General features: G+C 42.8%; 1 protein-coding gene across 1 annotated transcript; it reads right to left on the reverse strand.

Moving 5' to 3' along the window:
- Positions 1-381: 381 nt before the first annotated feature.
- Positions 382-13,098, reverse strand: LOC137871279 (gamma-aminobutyric acid receptor subunit rho-1-like). Its single transcript, XM_068709029.1, has 10 exons — positions 12,995-13,098; positions 9,545-9,595; positions 8,124-8,230; positions 6,212-6,279; positions 5,902-6,125; positions 3,619-3,701; positions 3,247-3,387; positions 3,003-3,155; positions 1,522-1,718; positions 382-816 (listed from the first exon to the last, which is right to left on the reverse strand). Exons 1-10 carry the CDS (start codon positions 13,096-13,098, stop codon positions 529-531), a joined length of 1,416 nt encoding a protein of 471 aa, XP_068565130.1. The 3' UTR covers positions 382-528.
- Between the last annotated feature and the right edge of the window lie 926 nt (positions 13,099-14,024).

Raw genomic sequence — 14,024 nt, forward strand, 5'->3', positions numbered from 1 at the left:
AGGTTTGAAATAGGTCCCGACTCAAAACTCATCCACATCTGAATCTGGATTCCTCATTTGTCCGCATATAGAGAGCAGGACCCGTGCTGCTGCATAATAAACACACACCTTTATTCAACACGTTATGTTGCCGGATATTTCACTCACCTGAAGAAAAACAAATCGGTGCGCTTCATATCCCTGCTCTGTTCTGCATTAAACAAACTAGTATTTAATTAGTTAAAGTAATTAGTAAAACTGTCATCTTTGTCATTTGAAAAGCAACTATATACCTTATAATAGCCGAACAATAAAGCTTATTTATATTACACTAAAATCAGGATAAATTAGGTAATTTGTAAAAAAAAAGAAAAAAAAAAGGCAATATTACATATGATTTTCACCGCCTTAGTTTCCATCTTCTTTTTACAGCCAAAATCTGCAAGTTTAACGCACAAGTGCTTCTGTAAACCACTTTGACAAGCCGGGAGGCAGATTTTTCACACGTCTGCTAGAAGTCAGGTTTGGTCTGCTCGAGTCCCATCTGTGCTAGGAGTAGATCGACCAGTAGATGATGTTGAAGAAGAAGTAAGATCCAGGAAAGAGGACCCGGGAGTACTTGTCTATGATGTGCGTGTCGATCCAGACCTTGCTGTAGGCGGTGGAGCCGACGTGGCCGGTGACCTGGTCGCTCTCCATCGCCAGTTGCACCAGCATCCTCTCCCGTTTTATCCCGTTCTCCTCCGGCGGGCCGTAGTTCCCCGTCGTGTTGGCGTCCACCTCACTGTAGCTGGCTGACATCATGCCAGGATGGGCCAGACCACAGGTACACGGCAGCTGCAGGGAGACAAAAAGTACTTGAAGGCGTTCCAAAACACGACAAAACTTGTTAATATCCCAAATCATCTTGGAATTCAAACTGACACCGTGCAGGTTGTTTTAATTATCTAATCTTGTTTTGTAGATAAATGTGATTTTAACTATGAATGAAGACAATAAATTACTTGAATAGATGTAATTGTTGCAGAGTAGTGACCACCGCAATGCTGCACGAAAAAATATCACAGTACTTAAAATTGTACAGTTTCACTTAACTGAAAACTTCAGTAATATTCAATTTGGCAAATTTAGTTCTTTGCCCATCATTTTTAATTTCAAATTCTGAACATATACTGGCTCAACAACTGTAGTATTTAGGTTCAAATTGTCTTCTGTCTACTGCTAGCGGCTCTTGAGCTAAATGCTAATCAGCATGCTAACGTGTTTACCATTTTCACCATTAGCATTTGCTAATTAGCACTTAACACAAAGTACAACTGAGGCTGATGGGAATTTGGCAGGTGTGTGGTTTAAAATTTAAATTCTGACCTGACAATAAAATTCACAACGTCTCCTCAGGAGACCTTAAATATCTGTATCAAAATTTCACGTTGCAATAAAGCGACCAACCACACAATATCGTCATCCCTAGAACCACTAGCCTGGTTCAAAAATAAAGGTGCTTTTAAACAATAACTGGAGATAAGATGACTGGATGCTCACCGTCTCTCGGAGGGCCCTCTCCTTGCGTTCTTGTAGAGTAGACAGGTAGTTGACGGCGGCGTACTCTATCACCGACAGGAACACAAAGACAAAACTGACCCAGAGGTAAATGTCCACAGCTTTGATGTAGGACACCCTGGGCATGGAGGCGTTGACTCCAGTGATGATGGTGGACATGGTGAGCACCGTGGTTATACCTGAAGCAGGACAAACAAGTGCAGAGAAAGTGAAACCGGTCTCATATGTGACGCTGAAGTGATGAACATTCGTCTGAGGGTAGAGAAGTTGAAGCTTCTTTAAAGAGAAACTAAATCCCCAATCCCCAACGTATATGTGCAATCTGTCGTGTTGTTGATGGATTTAAGTCCAAATCTTGACATTTTAGTGTCTTAGTTTAGTTATAAATATGCATAGCGACTGGTTGAAACATGGCTATGGCAATTGAATTTTGATATCGGCTGATCTGGAGCCAAGTGATTTATATTAAGGCATGCTTTCGTCGCCCCCCCCCCTCCTATACAACGATGTATGCTAATCGCTAGTGCTAATCCTAATCGCTAACATACACATATCTAAGTTTTGCACGTAAACTAAAATTTGAGTTCATACTTTATTATGTCACTATAACAGCACTTACATAACCATAATCATAATGACAGCAAGCATGCTAGCGATTGGCAATAGTACTAGCGTTTAGCATGAGCTAATTGAAAGGTAAACTCAATCTGAGCTTCTCCTTGCTCTGTTGACACAGACCACGTGCTTTAAGTGTATTTTAGCGCACTGGTTAGCTCTCTGCTAATACGCATACGCCGGTTACAGCTGAAAATGCCATCCTGATAGCACCCACCCTCCGGTTCCCCCTCAGGGAAACTCTGTTAGCCCCGTCAGTCGCCATAGTTTTCGCTGTTAGCTGTGAGCCGCCGGCTTAGCCTTCGCCATGTTGAGAGCAGTTGAGACGCTCCCAATCTTCTATACGGCACCTTTAAATTATTTTTGTATCTTCGTCATCTGCGGGCTTTGAGAGAAACAACATAAAGCTAGAACTAAGCCCCAAACTAACCACAGCACCAATTAGCTAACAAAGGCCAGGCGCTGACGCAAATGACGTGGTGCGCGGCGCTTGGTCGTGCACCTCTAAATATTTTGCTGCTAAAACAAATTGTTTACAGGATATTCAACCTTTGTTTCTTCATAATTCTTTTAATACTTGACTTGTTTCTTTACAGGGCTTGTACAAAGGCAATAAAGTAGTCCGTGAATTTGAGATATATGAGTTTACAGATAATCACAATCCCTCCTCGCCATTGTGGAGTTTAGTCACCTACAGTCTACAGACATATCTGTGAGTTACACTCGTCTTTTCGATTCGTACAAACAAGATGGCGTTTTCGGAGAATAATGCAGCGCACAGAGTATAAACGCCTCCGTACGTGCTCGGAGCTCACGCGCCGTCTGCGTGATCATAAACCAAGCTTTACCTAGCGGCACTCTGGCGGGGACGGCCCTGCGGTCGATCCAGAAGGACACCCAGGACAGCATGACCATCAGAGTGGCGGGGAAGTAGGTCTGCAGCAGGAAAAAGAAGACGTGACGCCGCAGAGTGAAGGTGATGTACAGACGGTTGTACCAGCCTGGAGACGAGAAAAAAATGTTAAAGGTCACGCAGACCCAAGTGGCTGTAGGCCTGAAATTAGAAGACATCTCTGCACTTCCTGTCAGTACCCGTGCTGCTGTAGAAGGCCAGCCTGGTGGTGGTGTGAAACTTCTGGATGAGGAACTGCGAGAGGGAAATTCTCTCGTCTGTGTTTAGTGACCTGTTCCCTTCCTTCCAGTACAGCATCAGGTCATCATCTGTATACGCATCTGGAGAGACAAAAAGCTTAAATGAAGGATGTTTTTTACACAAACCTCCACAGTCTTTTATGAATATTTAAAACAACATTTCCTTGATTTGACAATATTCACATAAACATGACAGAAGGATAAATATCTCACTGCTTCTGCACCTACGACAAGACTTTCTACAGAAGTCGCAGGAATGACCAGAGGAGAGGAAAAAGCCACATCACGTTTTGATCACATCACGTCACTTACAGCTCTCTATCTCCAAAGAGCATGTCTGTGTATCGAGAGGGAAGCGACTCAGGTCCATGCTACACATGGATGTGACTGTCACCCTGCAACGACAAAACAAAGCTGTGGTCAACAAATGTCGCCGCATAAATCATTATTTCAGTTTTAATCTCAATTTTTTTTTTGTTCTCTTTATAGACTGCGGCCCTTTTGTCTTTAGTGGGTGAGGTTACAATCTGCATTTACACGTGATAATACTCATCAAAACTACTTCGATAGAAAAGAAACATTTTGCTCTCCTCAAAGATACCAGACTCCGTTGATAGAAACAGTAATTCTACATCGCTGATTACAGTAAAACACACTTAATTCAAGCTCGACAGAAAACAAAAATAAAACTCGTCAAAACCGTCTTTGTTGAACTTTCCACCGTTCCAACAACCACCAACTCTGGTTTGAGAGTTTGAAAGACAGATATAAAAACGGTCTGCTGGAAATGGAAAATGTGTCTATTTTTAGCCAGTTTTCACATGTTTCAAAAGCCCACACATGCACTCTAATTTTGATTGAAAATGGATACAGGTCTGTTGATGAAAACAGTAAATAGAGGCTGATGGCTTTCCCCTATAGGCCCATAATGCACATCTAACCTTTAGCAGAGCATTACCTCTCCACATCCACAGGCACGTACTGAGTGGGTCAGCAGAGATTTGGCTTCCAGCACAGAGATGATAAATGAAAATACATAATCCAGCTCATGGGACAAGACACTGCATCCTCACCCGCCAATCTGCCTTTAGTCTGGGAAATCTCCAACCAGCACCAACCCCACCCAGATTAACCCCGACCATGTGATGAGTACGCTTATATCTACCACTTACCATCCGGCTACTCTTCCCTCATTTACCAGAGAGTACTATGACGACGCCCCCGCTATCAATAGTGAATGCAGATGTTGATGCCATCAGTTTGTTCCGGTCCATCGGGACGTCGGTGCCACGATTGAGCGGTCACGACGGGGAGGCAGATGGCCAGCGGCAAATCTCTGCCGGGCCTCTGTTATGTGGATTACAAAACCAACTATCTTGGCCCCGAGCCTCCTATCGCTCGCCAAAATTACGAGGTCTTGCTCGGCGGCATTAGCGGCCGTAATTGGCAGAACGTTATCCCCTTAAATACACATCTTGTACCGCGGCAGCTGGTGCCACTTTGTCTTTGCAGGGCAGCCAACGGCAGTTACATCAATGAGCGCCCACTAACATGCTAACCTGCCCCACTTCAGAGGTTTCACATGTGCTGCATGGATCCAGTACTAAAGCAAACACTGGGATAGCTTAAAATGCATCATGTGAAACTGGAGTTTACAGTACGTTTGGGCTTTTCATAGTCAAACGCCACAATATTTTTGACCAAATACCTCGATATCAACATTGTATTGTACGATATTGTAGAGTTGACTATTGGTGCTTTTCAGCTGCTCCTGGGGCCAAAAGGTTTGAGCCCACATTTTCTACCTTTATCGCCCGAAATATGTTCTCATGGAGTGTAGAATTCCTTTAAAGAACATCCCAAAACTATCGAAATAATACAAACCAAACTGTAATTTAAAGTCTGTCGTGCATTAATACAATGAATTAATTAGTGGACATATATTTACACATAAGTGAATAAAGGAAAATGATAGAACAGCTACAAGGGTCTTACTAAACTGATAATAATTATTAATAATAATTAAATTACTTGTAAATAGTTTCCTGTACTCATAATATTAATATTTAAAATAATCCCCCTTTAATAAAAATCAAATGGGGCTAACTTGGTTAATAATGAACCAGTAATTCATTCCTGAATAACTCTCAGTCCTGGATTATATAGTCGATAGAGTATGAGAACATGCTGCGTTAATGACAGAGTAAATTATATTTAATCCATAGATATAATCTAAATCCTGATTAACACTGAATCTGTTGCTGAGCAGCACAACACTAATGACACATTCATCTCTATTAACATACATATTAGTTACTATTCTTTCAGTCAGTAGTAGGATTATTTTCACATTACTTATTACTCTCGGTTCCCCTCGTGTCAAGTAAAGCATCGTCATACCGAACTAACAAGTTACTGCTGATGTTTGATTTGGAATCCACAATTACCTTATTAAACGTGAAAAATGGGCCAAGTCCACTTATTAAAATCATGCAGCTCGTTTACTTGAGCTCTATTCACACGGACTAGCGTTACCTGGAGACCTCTGGTAGTTTGTAATAATCAAAGAGGTCGTGTTGTTTCCTTCTGATTTACCGGAGGCTGTAGAGGACTTTGCCATCTGGGTAAACCCGCAGCATGACGTTTTCAGTGGTGGTGTCGTGGGTGAAGGACTTCTTCGAGTGGACGAAGAACATGTCCGGCACCCAGATCTTCTTCAAGAGGCGGGCATCGAAGGTCATGCTCAGGTTGTTGTTGCTCCTGAACGACAGACGCTCGTCTTTCCAGTAGTGCCTCAAATACAGCGTCATAGTAAAGTCCTTAAAGCAAGGACAGACGCGTCCGTTACGTTATCGTCTCAGCCAGCGGCATTTTTTGTCCTACTCACGGTTTGCTCCAGACATACCATGTCGACCTCTGAGATCGCATCCAAACTCTCAACCTGGACATCCACTCCAACAGGGACGGCAGGCCCTGGAACGAAATGTTAAGCTTTACTGTACGGCAGTGTTAGATCAGACAGACTCAAGAGCTCAAGGCTCTTTAGCCAAGCGTAAAAAATAAAGTTTTGTGATATTTCGTCTTTTATAATTTCCGGCAATTCCACTTTTTTAATGCGAAAATTTAAAAAAAGTGCATAAAAGCATGTGGGTGGGAATGCACTGACTCACTGCCACTGGCAGGAAATAGTTCCAGGAGTAATAGTTTGGCAGCTTGGCGCAACTTTTTCTTTTTCTTTTCATGAGCGTGAAGCATTCGCTCGTTGTTTTTTTCTGTTGCTGAGCGATTTTTTTTTTTTCCCCGCTCTTTGCGCCTCGCTTTATTGCAGGAACGCCCTGAAGTTGAATTTCTTTCGACTCAAAGCGGAGAAAGCTTCCGACCTTTTGCAGAAGACCCCGGATCTACGAGACTTCACCAACCGTGGTGACGTTGATCTGAACAGATGGAGCAGGCAAACTAGTGTGCTACGAAAGATTTCAGGTCATTTGATTCAATGAATTCAAACTGCTCCGTTGACGATTAGGTAGCGCACAGTTTACACAGCTAGTGTTAGCAACAAGCAAACATTTTACAACTGTCAACAACTGTCAGGATTATCTGTGTTTATGTGGAGGTTGTGACTCCTTTTTATGCTTTTGGCTTCAAACAATGACTTTCATCCAAATCCCCATCAATGCAGTCTGGTGCAGATTTCCCAACCAAAGGCACAGAAGGCAGCGCAGTGAGTACTCTAATCCTAATTGCATGCTGTTTTCTTTCATCTGTTGTTTTTGTTGATGTTGATTTACTCTCTATTGTTATGACATTCCGTTTAACTTGTACATAAAAATAATCTTGACTTTTAACTAGCGATGCGCCCATTTTTTTATACCTGCTGATTCTGATTTTCGTTTTTAAACCCTGATTAAACCCAGACTAAGATCTAAGATTTTGTTCACTATGAAACTTTGACGGAGCTGCATTAGACAATGTTAATGTGGTGGAAACCATGTCTGAAACTCATGCAATCTGATTTTTGAACTGTCAGATATATGTGATATCAATGCATTTAAAAAGGTCGTTGACTTTGCGTATTGAACATCCAAATCGTATTTGATTTTCGGGTACAGCCTTAGTGTTTACTGACTTCCACCCTGGCATCCTGTCATTTTGCAAAAGTGGCGTTAAAGGACACCTGACCCTAACCTGCAGAAAGACTCAGAAACAAGCAGAGATGTAGGTTTTTTTTTTATCACCAGCCTCTTTGCTCAAAGATGAAACGTGTCTCTGTGGCTCTACCAGGAAAGGTGTTTCAGAGAACAACAACAACACATTCTGCCTTCCTGCGTGACAAACAAGCTGACCGGTTAAAGCCAACCAGCTGTCAGACAGAGCGGCTCACTGGAGCTTTGAAATATCTGTTGCACTGCATCTTGCACTCACACACTCACCATTAAAACGATCATTAACATAAGAAATAATGAGATTCAATCCTGACTCATTTAACAACAATAAAAACCGAGTGAAGGCTTTCCAAGAACTCCATGTGAGGTTTTGAAATTACACTGCAGGTGAAATTTAAGTCCAGGTCCCGATTGTGACTTTGAGCAGTGCGGCAGATACAAATGTGAGTTATTGAAACCTAAAGCTACAGACTGTGGCTGCTTGGTGATCTAATCCCACTCCGTTATGTCATCTCTACACAAGTGATCTGGGCTTGGGTTTACCGTAAAGTCTAGAAGAACACTTGTTGTGGCTAATGACTGAATTAAAACCGAAGCATCTTCGAGCAGAGATGACAGCTGATCCATTTATTGAAGAAAGATGAACCTCCTCACCTCCGAATCCTGGTCGCATTGTGAAGTCGTGGTCGTCGATCCTCAGCAGCTGCTCTGACTTCGGACCCCAGACTTTAGTTATATCTGGACTCCTCTTGAAAATGGGGCTGATGGAAAACAACAATGAAAGATGTTCATTTATGAACCACTAAGACAGACGAGGGAGTCAGTGTCCTGAAGTCAGGTTAGTCACGTCGGTTAGATGCATTCAAGTTCTGTTCTACGACGTTAAATAAGCCAGTAAATGTCCCTTTGAAGCTTGTGTGTCTAAATGAGACGACCGAACGTCCTCCTTTAGCTTAGTGGCGGTGACGTGAAGTCATGTGACCGTGGTGGAGTTCTTTATAGCCTAGCGTGTACGGCAGCGACCTGTCAATCACCGTGTAGCCCCGCCTCTAAAGCATCCCCTGCTTTATGGTCTGTTTGACTCTAAATGGAGCATAATGTACTAAATGAACATCATGCTGTATTGAAGAAGACTGTAAACTAGAGATTGAGACCATAAACTCATGTTTACAATGTTTACTGAGGGAATAAATCAAGAGAGAAGTAGAGTCACTTTAGACTAGACTTCTATACAACCAGAGGAGTCGCCCCCTGGTGGTCACTAGAGAGAATGCAGGTTTAAGTTACTTGGGGAACTTCTATACGACCAGAATTCTTTTTGCAACCGGAGGAGTATGCTTTAGGGCGGGGCCACTGTGATTGACAGGTCCCTGCCGCTACCAGGCGTCACTCCTCCGCATTCCAAATATGGTAACTTCCGTTCATCGGTTGCAAAAAAAAAAACAACAACATGGCGACGGCCGTAATCCAAGATGGCGACGGCCAAATCACCGAAATTGAGACTTCAAAACAACGGTCCACAAACCAATGCAACCAACCCAACACTAGTAATAAACCCTCACCTCTAAAACATTGCACAAAATCCAATTACAAACAAACAAAATGTGCAGTCAAACTTCACCCAGTTGCAGATAATCCCGTTTGGGTGGACAGGTGTCGTAGCGTCATTGTCCTGAGTGTTTGAACATGTGGACGACACTAACGAACGCTTCTCTTAAGCCTCTTTCAAGCCACCGTCACGGTTCTGCTGCTAATGAGCTCTCCCATGCTGTGAACACCTGACAGATAGGTTGCGCGCCGTAGCTTGTTGTTTATGAGTTGATGCAGCGCGGGCTAAATAATCTTACGAATTTCCTGATTCTGAGGGATAAGAATGGATTATATTGGGCTTAGTAAAATACATGGAAGCGGCCCATCCTCCTAGATACTGCAAACAATAGTGTGATTAAAATGTTGACCATCTGCCTCTAAATCCTTGACGCTTTAATCTCTGCTATGAGATCCTGCTTTCTGACCCCTGTTAGCGTTCTAATTGGACTAAATAAGAAACTTAAAAAAACAGACGTGCGTCATACCTGACAATCTTGGGACCGGGTCCTTCTGTCAGAGGCATTTCTCTTTTCGATCTGAAAGGGGGGGGGGGGGACATTTTTGCGCAAACATTATTTAATATTTAATAGCACTGATGACAAATTGGGTGAAAGTAATCTTCAAGTAAGTGGGGCACGTTGTAAAAACAGATTAGAAGTTTGTGAGAATGATAGTATCCTTCTTATACCTTACATAAAAAGATGAAACACTCTTAAAATAAGATTCTCTCAAGATACGAGTCCGTTAGAGCAAACCTCAAAAGCCTTCTTCAGTACAGCGTGATGTTCATTTAGTAAGTTATGTCAAATAGACCATAAAGCAGGGGATGCTTTAGGGGCGGGGCTACTGTGATTGACAGGTCTCCACCACGGCGTTGTCCTGTCCGGTAGTTCTGTTTTTTTTTATCCTGGAGATGTAACCCTTTCCCAGTGTGTTTTCACAGTGTGTCGCCTAAAATGTCTCCACCCTCTAGTGTCACTTCTGGTTCCAAAAAAAAAAAAAAAAACCCAGATAGAGAAGGCTTCAAAACAGCAGCCCACAAGGGAACGGGTGACCAGGTCCGCTCTCTTCTCCGCTACCCTGACGGTGCTCACATCTTAACTCATCAGTTCGGACGCGGTGAAACTGAGGAATGATTAAGCGAGCGATTGAGGACAGACAAAGAGGACAAAGAGGTCAAAGAGGTCAGAGGTCAAAGAGCCGTCGGGGCGTGGTCTGCTTCGCTTCACGGCCCTGCGACCCTGAAACTAAGTTGACTTGAGGATTGCGAGTAGATTAACATCAGATTGCTTGACACCATACATCGAAACGGACGGTCCGGGTTCACGCCACGAAGCCAAGCGGTGCAATTCCTCGGGTTTCAGTCAACTGCAGGTCAGGACAAACGAGATGAAGAAGGCTTGGTGCACAACAACACTTCACGCTCTTCAACAGACATGCCGTCACACGGCCTGCTTGCCTCGTCTGTTTCTCATTTGCTTCATTTTTTTAGTCTCTGTTTGTCAGATTGCGTCCCGTCTGTCTTTACCAGAAACACTTCAAAAAGGAGAAACCCCACCGAACTTGTAATGCGTCTGTAATGAAGGCTAATGTGTTCTTATGTCGCCACGCTTTAACACTCTTTTGTTTTAATTCTGCACTGTACCTGCATCGTGTTTACATGTCCCGCTACAGACGACGCTGCCTTTCTCCTAGAGACAGTTGAGGTAACTATATAGTATATAGTTCTATATATAGAACTTCTCTTGGTGCTACTTATTGGATTGTATCTTGATTGTCATCTGAGCTATAGCTTCATTAATTTTGATTCTCTATTTATGCTTTTAAAGGATAAAAGTCCTCATTATTAGCAGCCTGGGGAACAGCTTCATATCCAGAGCTGCTGTCAATAAAACCCTCCGATATCTGCGTATTTAGGTGTTCATATTGGAAAGATTAATCTCAAAACTAGATTAGCCGCCTTGCATCATTTTCATCATTTGATCCTGTAAGACATTCGTGGGAAGTCATCATAATCGGTGTATCAAACGTTGCGGTCACAGTGACCCTATGAACACCACATTTGAATCAGTTCGTCCTTGAGTTCAGGTTGACCTTTGTGCCAAATTTGTATAAATTCCCTCAAGGGGGTTCCTGATAGATTGCGTTCACGAGAATGGGACAAACGTACGTACGCATGGACGCACGGACAACCCGAAAACGTAATGGAGATGTAAAAAAAAAATGTAAGTCAATGGTCAGAAGTCTTTGGGCCTAATGGTGTCAAGTGATGGAGCGCAAAATTTGAATTCTACGATTTTGCCAATAAGGAAATTGTCTTTAAAGCTCAAATTTGAATTGGATAACGGCCCGATTTATTGCTAACACATTCATATTCCACATGTAAGAGAAGGAATGTGTTATTTTCTCTCAAATTTGTATTAAACGCAGCCAAACAGAGCCGTCAGTCGCTGTATAGAGCAGCAATGTTAAAGTGAAGTACATTCCCAGTTAAGCTTCTTAAATCCCAAACTGTATCTTCTGACAGACGCACAGCAGACAGACCGCATTAAACGTTTTACATTTACGCTTTACTGAAAACCACATTTAATTGCTGACCTTCCTTCCGCCCGGCTAACCTTTGCCAAAGCCACAACAATAGCAATAATTCAGAAAGCACATTAACACGCTTAGATTACAGGTTACGTAATCAGAGTAAGTGATTTCTCTAACCAGCCACACGGCACCTTTTTGTTGCCGTCAGCTGAAAAATGGAGCTTTGATTATTGCCAAGCGTGCACAGTGTTTTTCTGCTGGTGAATATTGGGTGCGTGAAGCGCTCTGTCTGTCATGGCAGGTGTAACGCTGAGGACCAAAGGAAGCGGTGAGCGGACATGTTTTCAGGCACTAGTTTCATGAATGAATGAAAAGGGCTTTGAGGCTTTGGGATACCTTTTACATGTAGTAATATACTGCATATGTACTATAATATGAACACATAACAACAGTGTGTTTTGTGTATGTTTATTGTTATAACTTAAATAATACTACAAAATCAGATTTGTAATAATTTAATCAGTGTAAAGTCTGAACAGCTAATTTATCGAATGATTTTTTTTTTTTTTTTTTTGCAATTTAGTTTAAAACTTCAGTTGTTGAGAATATAGCCAGATGTATTAAACCCATAGAAGCTCTTTGGGAGCATCAAACTGATGCAATCCCTAAATCAGAATAATTAATAACATTACATCATCGTGACAGAAGCCAGGGTGACAGAGGAGGGAAAATCCTTTCACTCCCCCCTGCAACCCAAATGCTTCAGCGCCATGTACTACTTTCATAACTGGTCCCCACGTGACAAAAAGAGATCTGACTTTTAAATGGGGAACAATCCCAGAACAACAGGGTTAACTGAACTAAAACCCCCTCTCAGCAGTTGATGTAGTTGTGTTGAGATTATTCTCTTTCCAAGGTCAAGAATGACGCTCAAATGAAAACATGGCTGAAATTAGCAGTTCCAATAAGAGAGGATATATGGAACATGATGGTGTTAAGGCAGGCAGCAGTAGGAGCCATGCACGAGAGGCTCACACGTCAACAGACCTCAAACGGCAGCTTGTTGCATGGCTGAATAACAATAATGATTTATGATAAAGCAATAGTAGGCATATTGGAGATAAATGATCGAGTAAAACCAGAGCGATTCATCTAAAATGTGACTTCCAAATGATGAGGATCGAGTGATGCGGATGAAAGTTCCCAACAAGCCTGTAAGTGGACCTTGACTTGAGATTCATCGTGACAGTAATGAGTGGCTTTAATCTTAATGCAGGACTGTTGAGTGTGAAATGTAAGATTTTTACACGCGATTTAAAATGACATTGTTTCATCTTCACGCGTATTTACGCACGGCACATGAGAAGTCAGACAAGGCCTCTCCTGCGCGATCAACTGACCTGACGTTTAGGCACGGCTGCAGCACTTGTCCCTTCGGACGCGTCTGTCCGGACACGCCGGCCATCCAAACCAGCAGGAAGAGCGGCACCACATCCGTGTGCATGGTGTCCAGAGTCCTAGCCCTCTCCGAAAGTTTCAAAACCGCAGGTTACTCCCACAACTTTCCCCGCACAGGACGCGCATTCCGCACTCGCCTCGCGCCGTAAACATAGTGAGAATGTATACATGGATGCCACGCTATTTAATCCAAAAAAATGCGGTGGGTGGGGGCTAAACCTACAAATCCTCCACGTGAGATGGCGCGGATTTGCTCTCCGTGCGCTCGGCGGAGTCCGAGCAGGAACTCAGAGCACGTTTCTTTTTTCTTTTTTTTTTACTCCCGCCGGGTGCTTCAGGGTCTGATCTGCAGCCCCTCCTGGTCATTTATGCATAAAATGGTGAATGATGATCTGAGGTGGATGAGGAGGAACTGTCCCCAAAGCACCAGGATTTTGTGATTCTTTCATTCTGTAAGTGTATCAGGCTGGATCCTTTGGAATCTGATATATTTGCAGTGAAACACAATTTAGGATATGAATTCTATAAAGCACATCACCAATTACCAATTATTGTATAGAAAGTTATGTAACCGTCTCTTAATCCATAAATCTCGGCTGGGTGATGGAGCCAGAGGCTGAGTGCATTCATGTCACTGGGGTTATTTTTCAATCTATCACCATTATATTTATCTTCCCTTCACTGTTGGTATGAGGTGAGGCTCACAGCGCTTTGGCCACCAGTCAGTTTTATTCATACCCAACCTGAGCTGCCTGCACGAGACTCTTCTTCGTTAGTTTGTTTCCTGGAATAAAGTCTCTGGACTTGCTCTCATCTTGCTGTTCTGTGCCAACCAGCGTTACACTAAACCAACATTTGTTGAGTCAAATTCTGTCTCACCAAGTCTCTCTAAATAATATCTGATTATTCCGTTTTTGTATTCTTGTCATCTCTCGTCAACATGTTCTCTGTTGTGTTCCTGGTAGACCTGAG

The sequence above is a fragment of the Cebidichthys violaceus genome, unplaced genomic scaffold (genome assembly GCF_023349555.1).
Source record: "Cebidichthys violaceus isolate CVI_PGR_0920_01 unplaced genomic scaffold, fCebVio1.0.p SCAF_14, whole genome shotgun sequence".
Lineage (NCBI taxonomy): Eukaryota > Metazoa > Chordata > Actinopteri > Perciformes > Stichaeidae > Cebidichthys > Cebidichthys violaceus.

What these genes read in the sequence shown, in the direction of transcription:
- LOC137871279 (XM_068709029.1), bottom strand. Translation starts at nt 13,098, where the DNA reads ATGCACACGGATGTGGTGCCGCTCTTCCTGCTGGTTTGGATGGCCGGC. An exon ending in AATGCGACCAGGATTCGGAG is followed by an intron (nt 6,280 to 8,123) that starts GTGAGGAGGTTC and finishes ATTTCGTTCCAG; the next exon opens with GGCCTGCCGTCCCTGTTGGA. An exon ending in CTCTTTGGAGATAGAGAGCT is followed by an intron (nt 3,388 to 3,618) that starts GTAAGTGACGTG and finishes TTGTCTCTCCAG; the next exon opens with ATGCGTATACAGATGATGAC.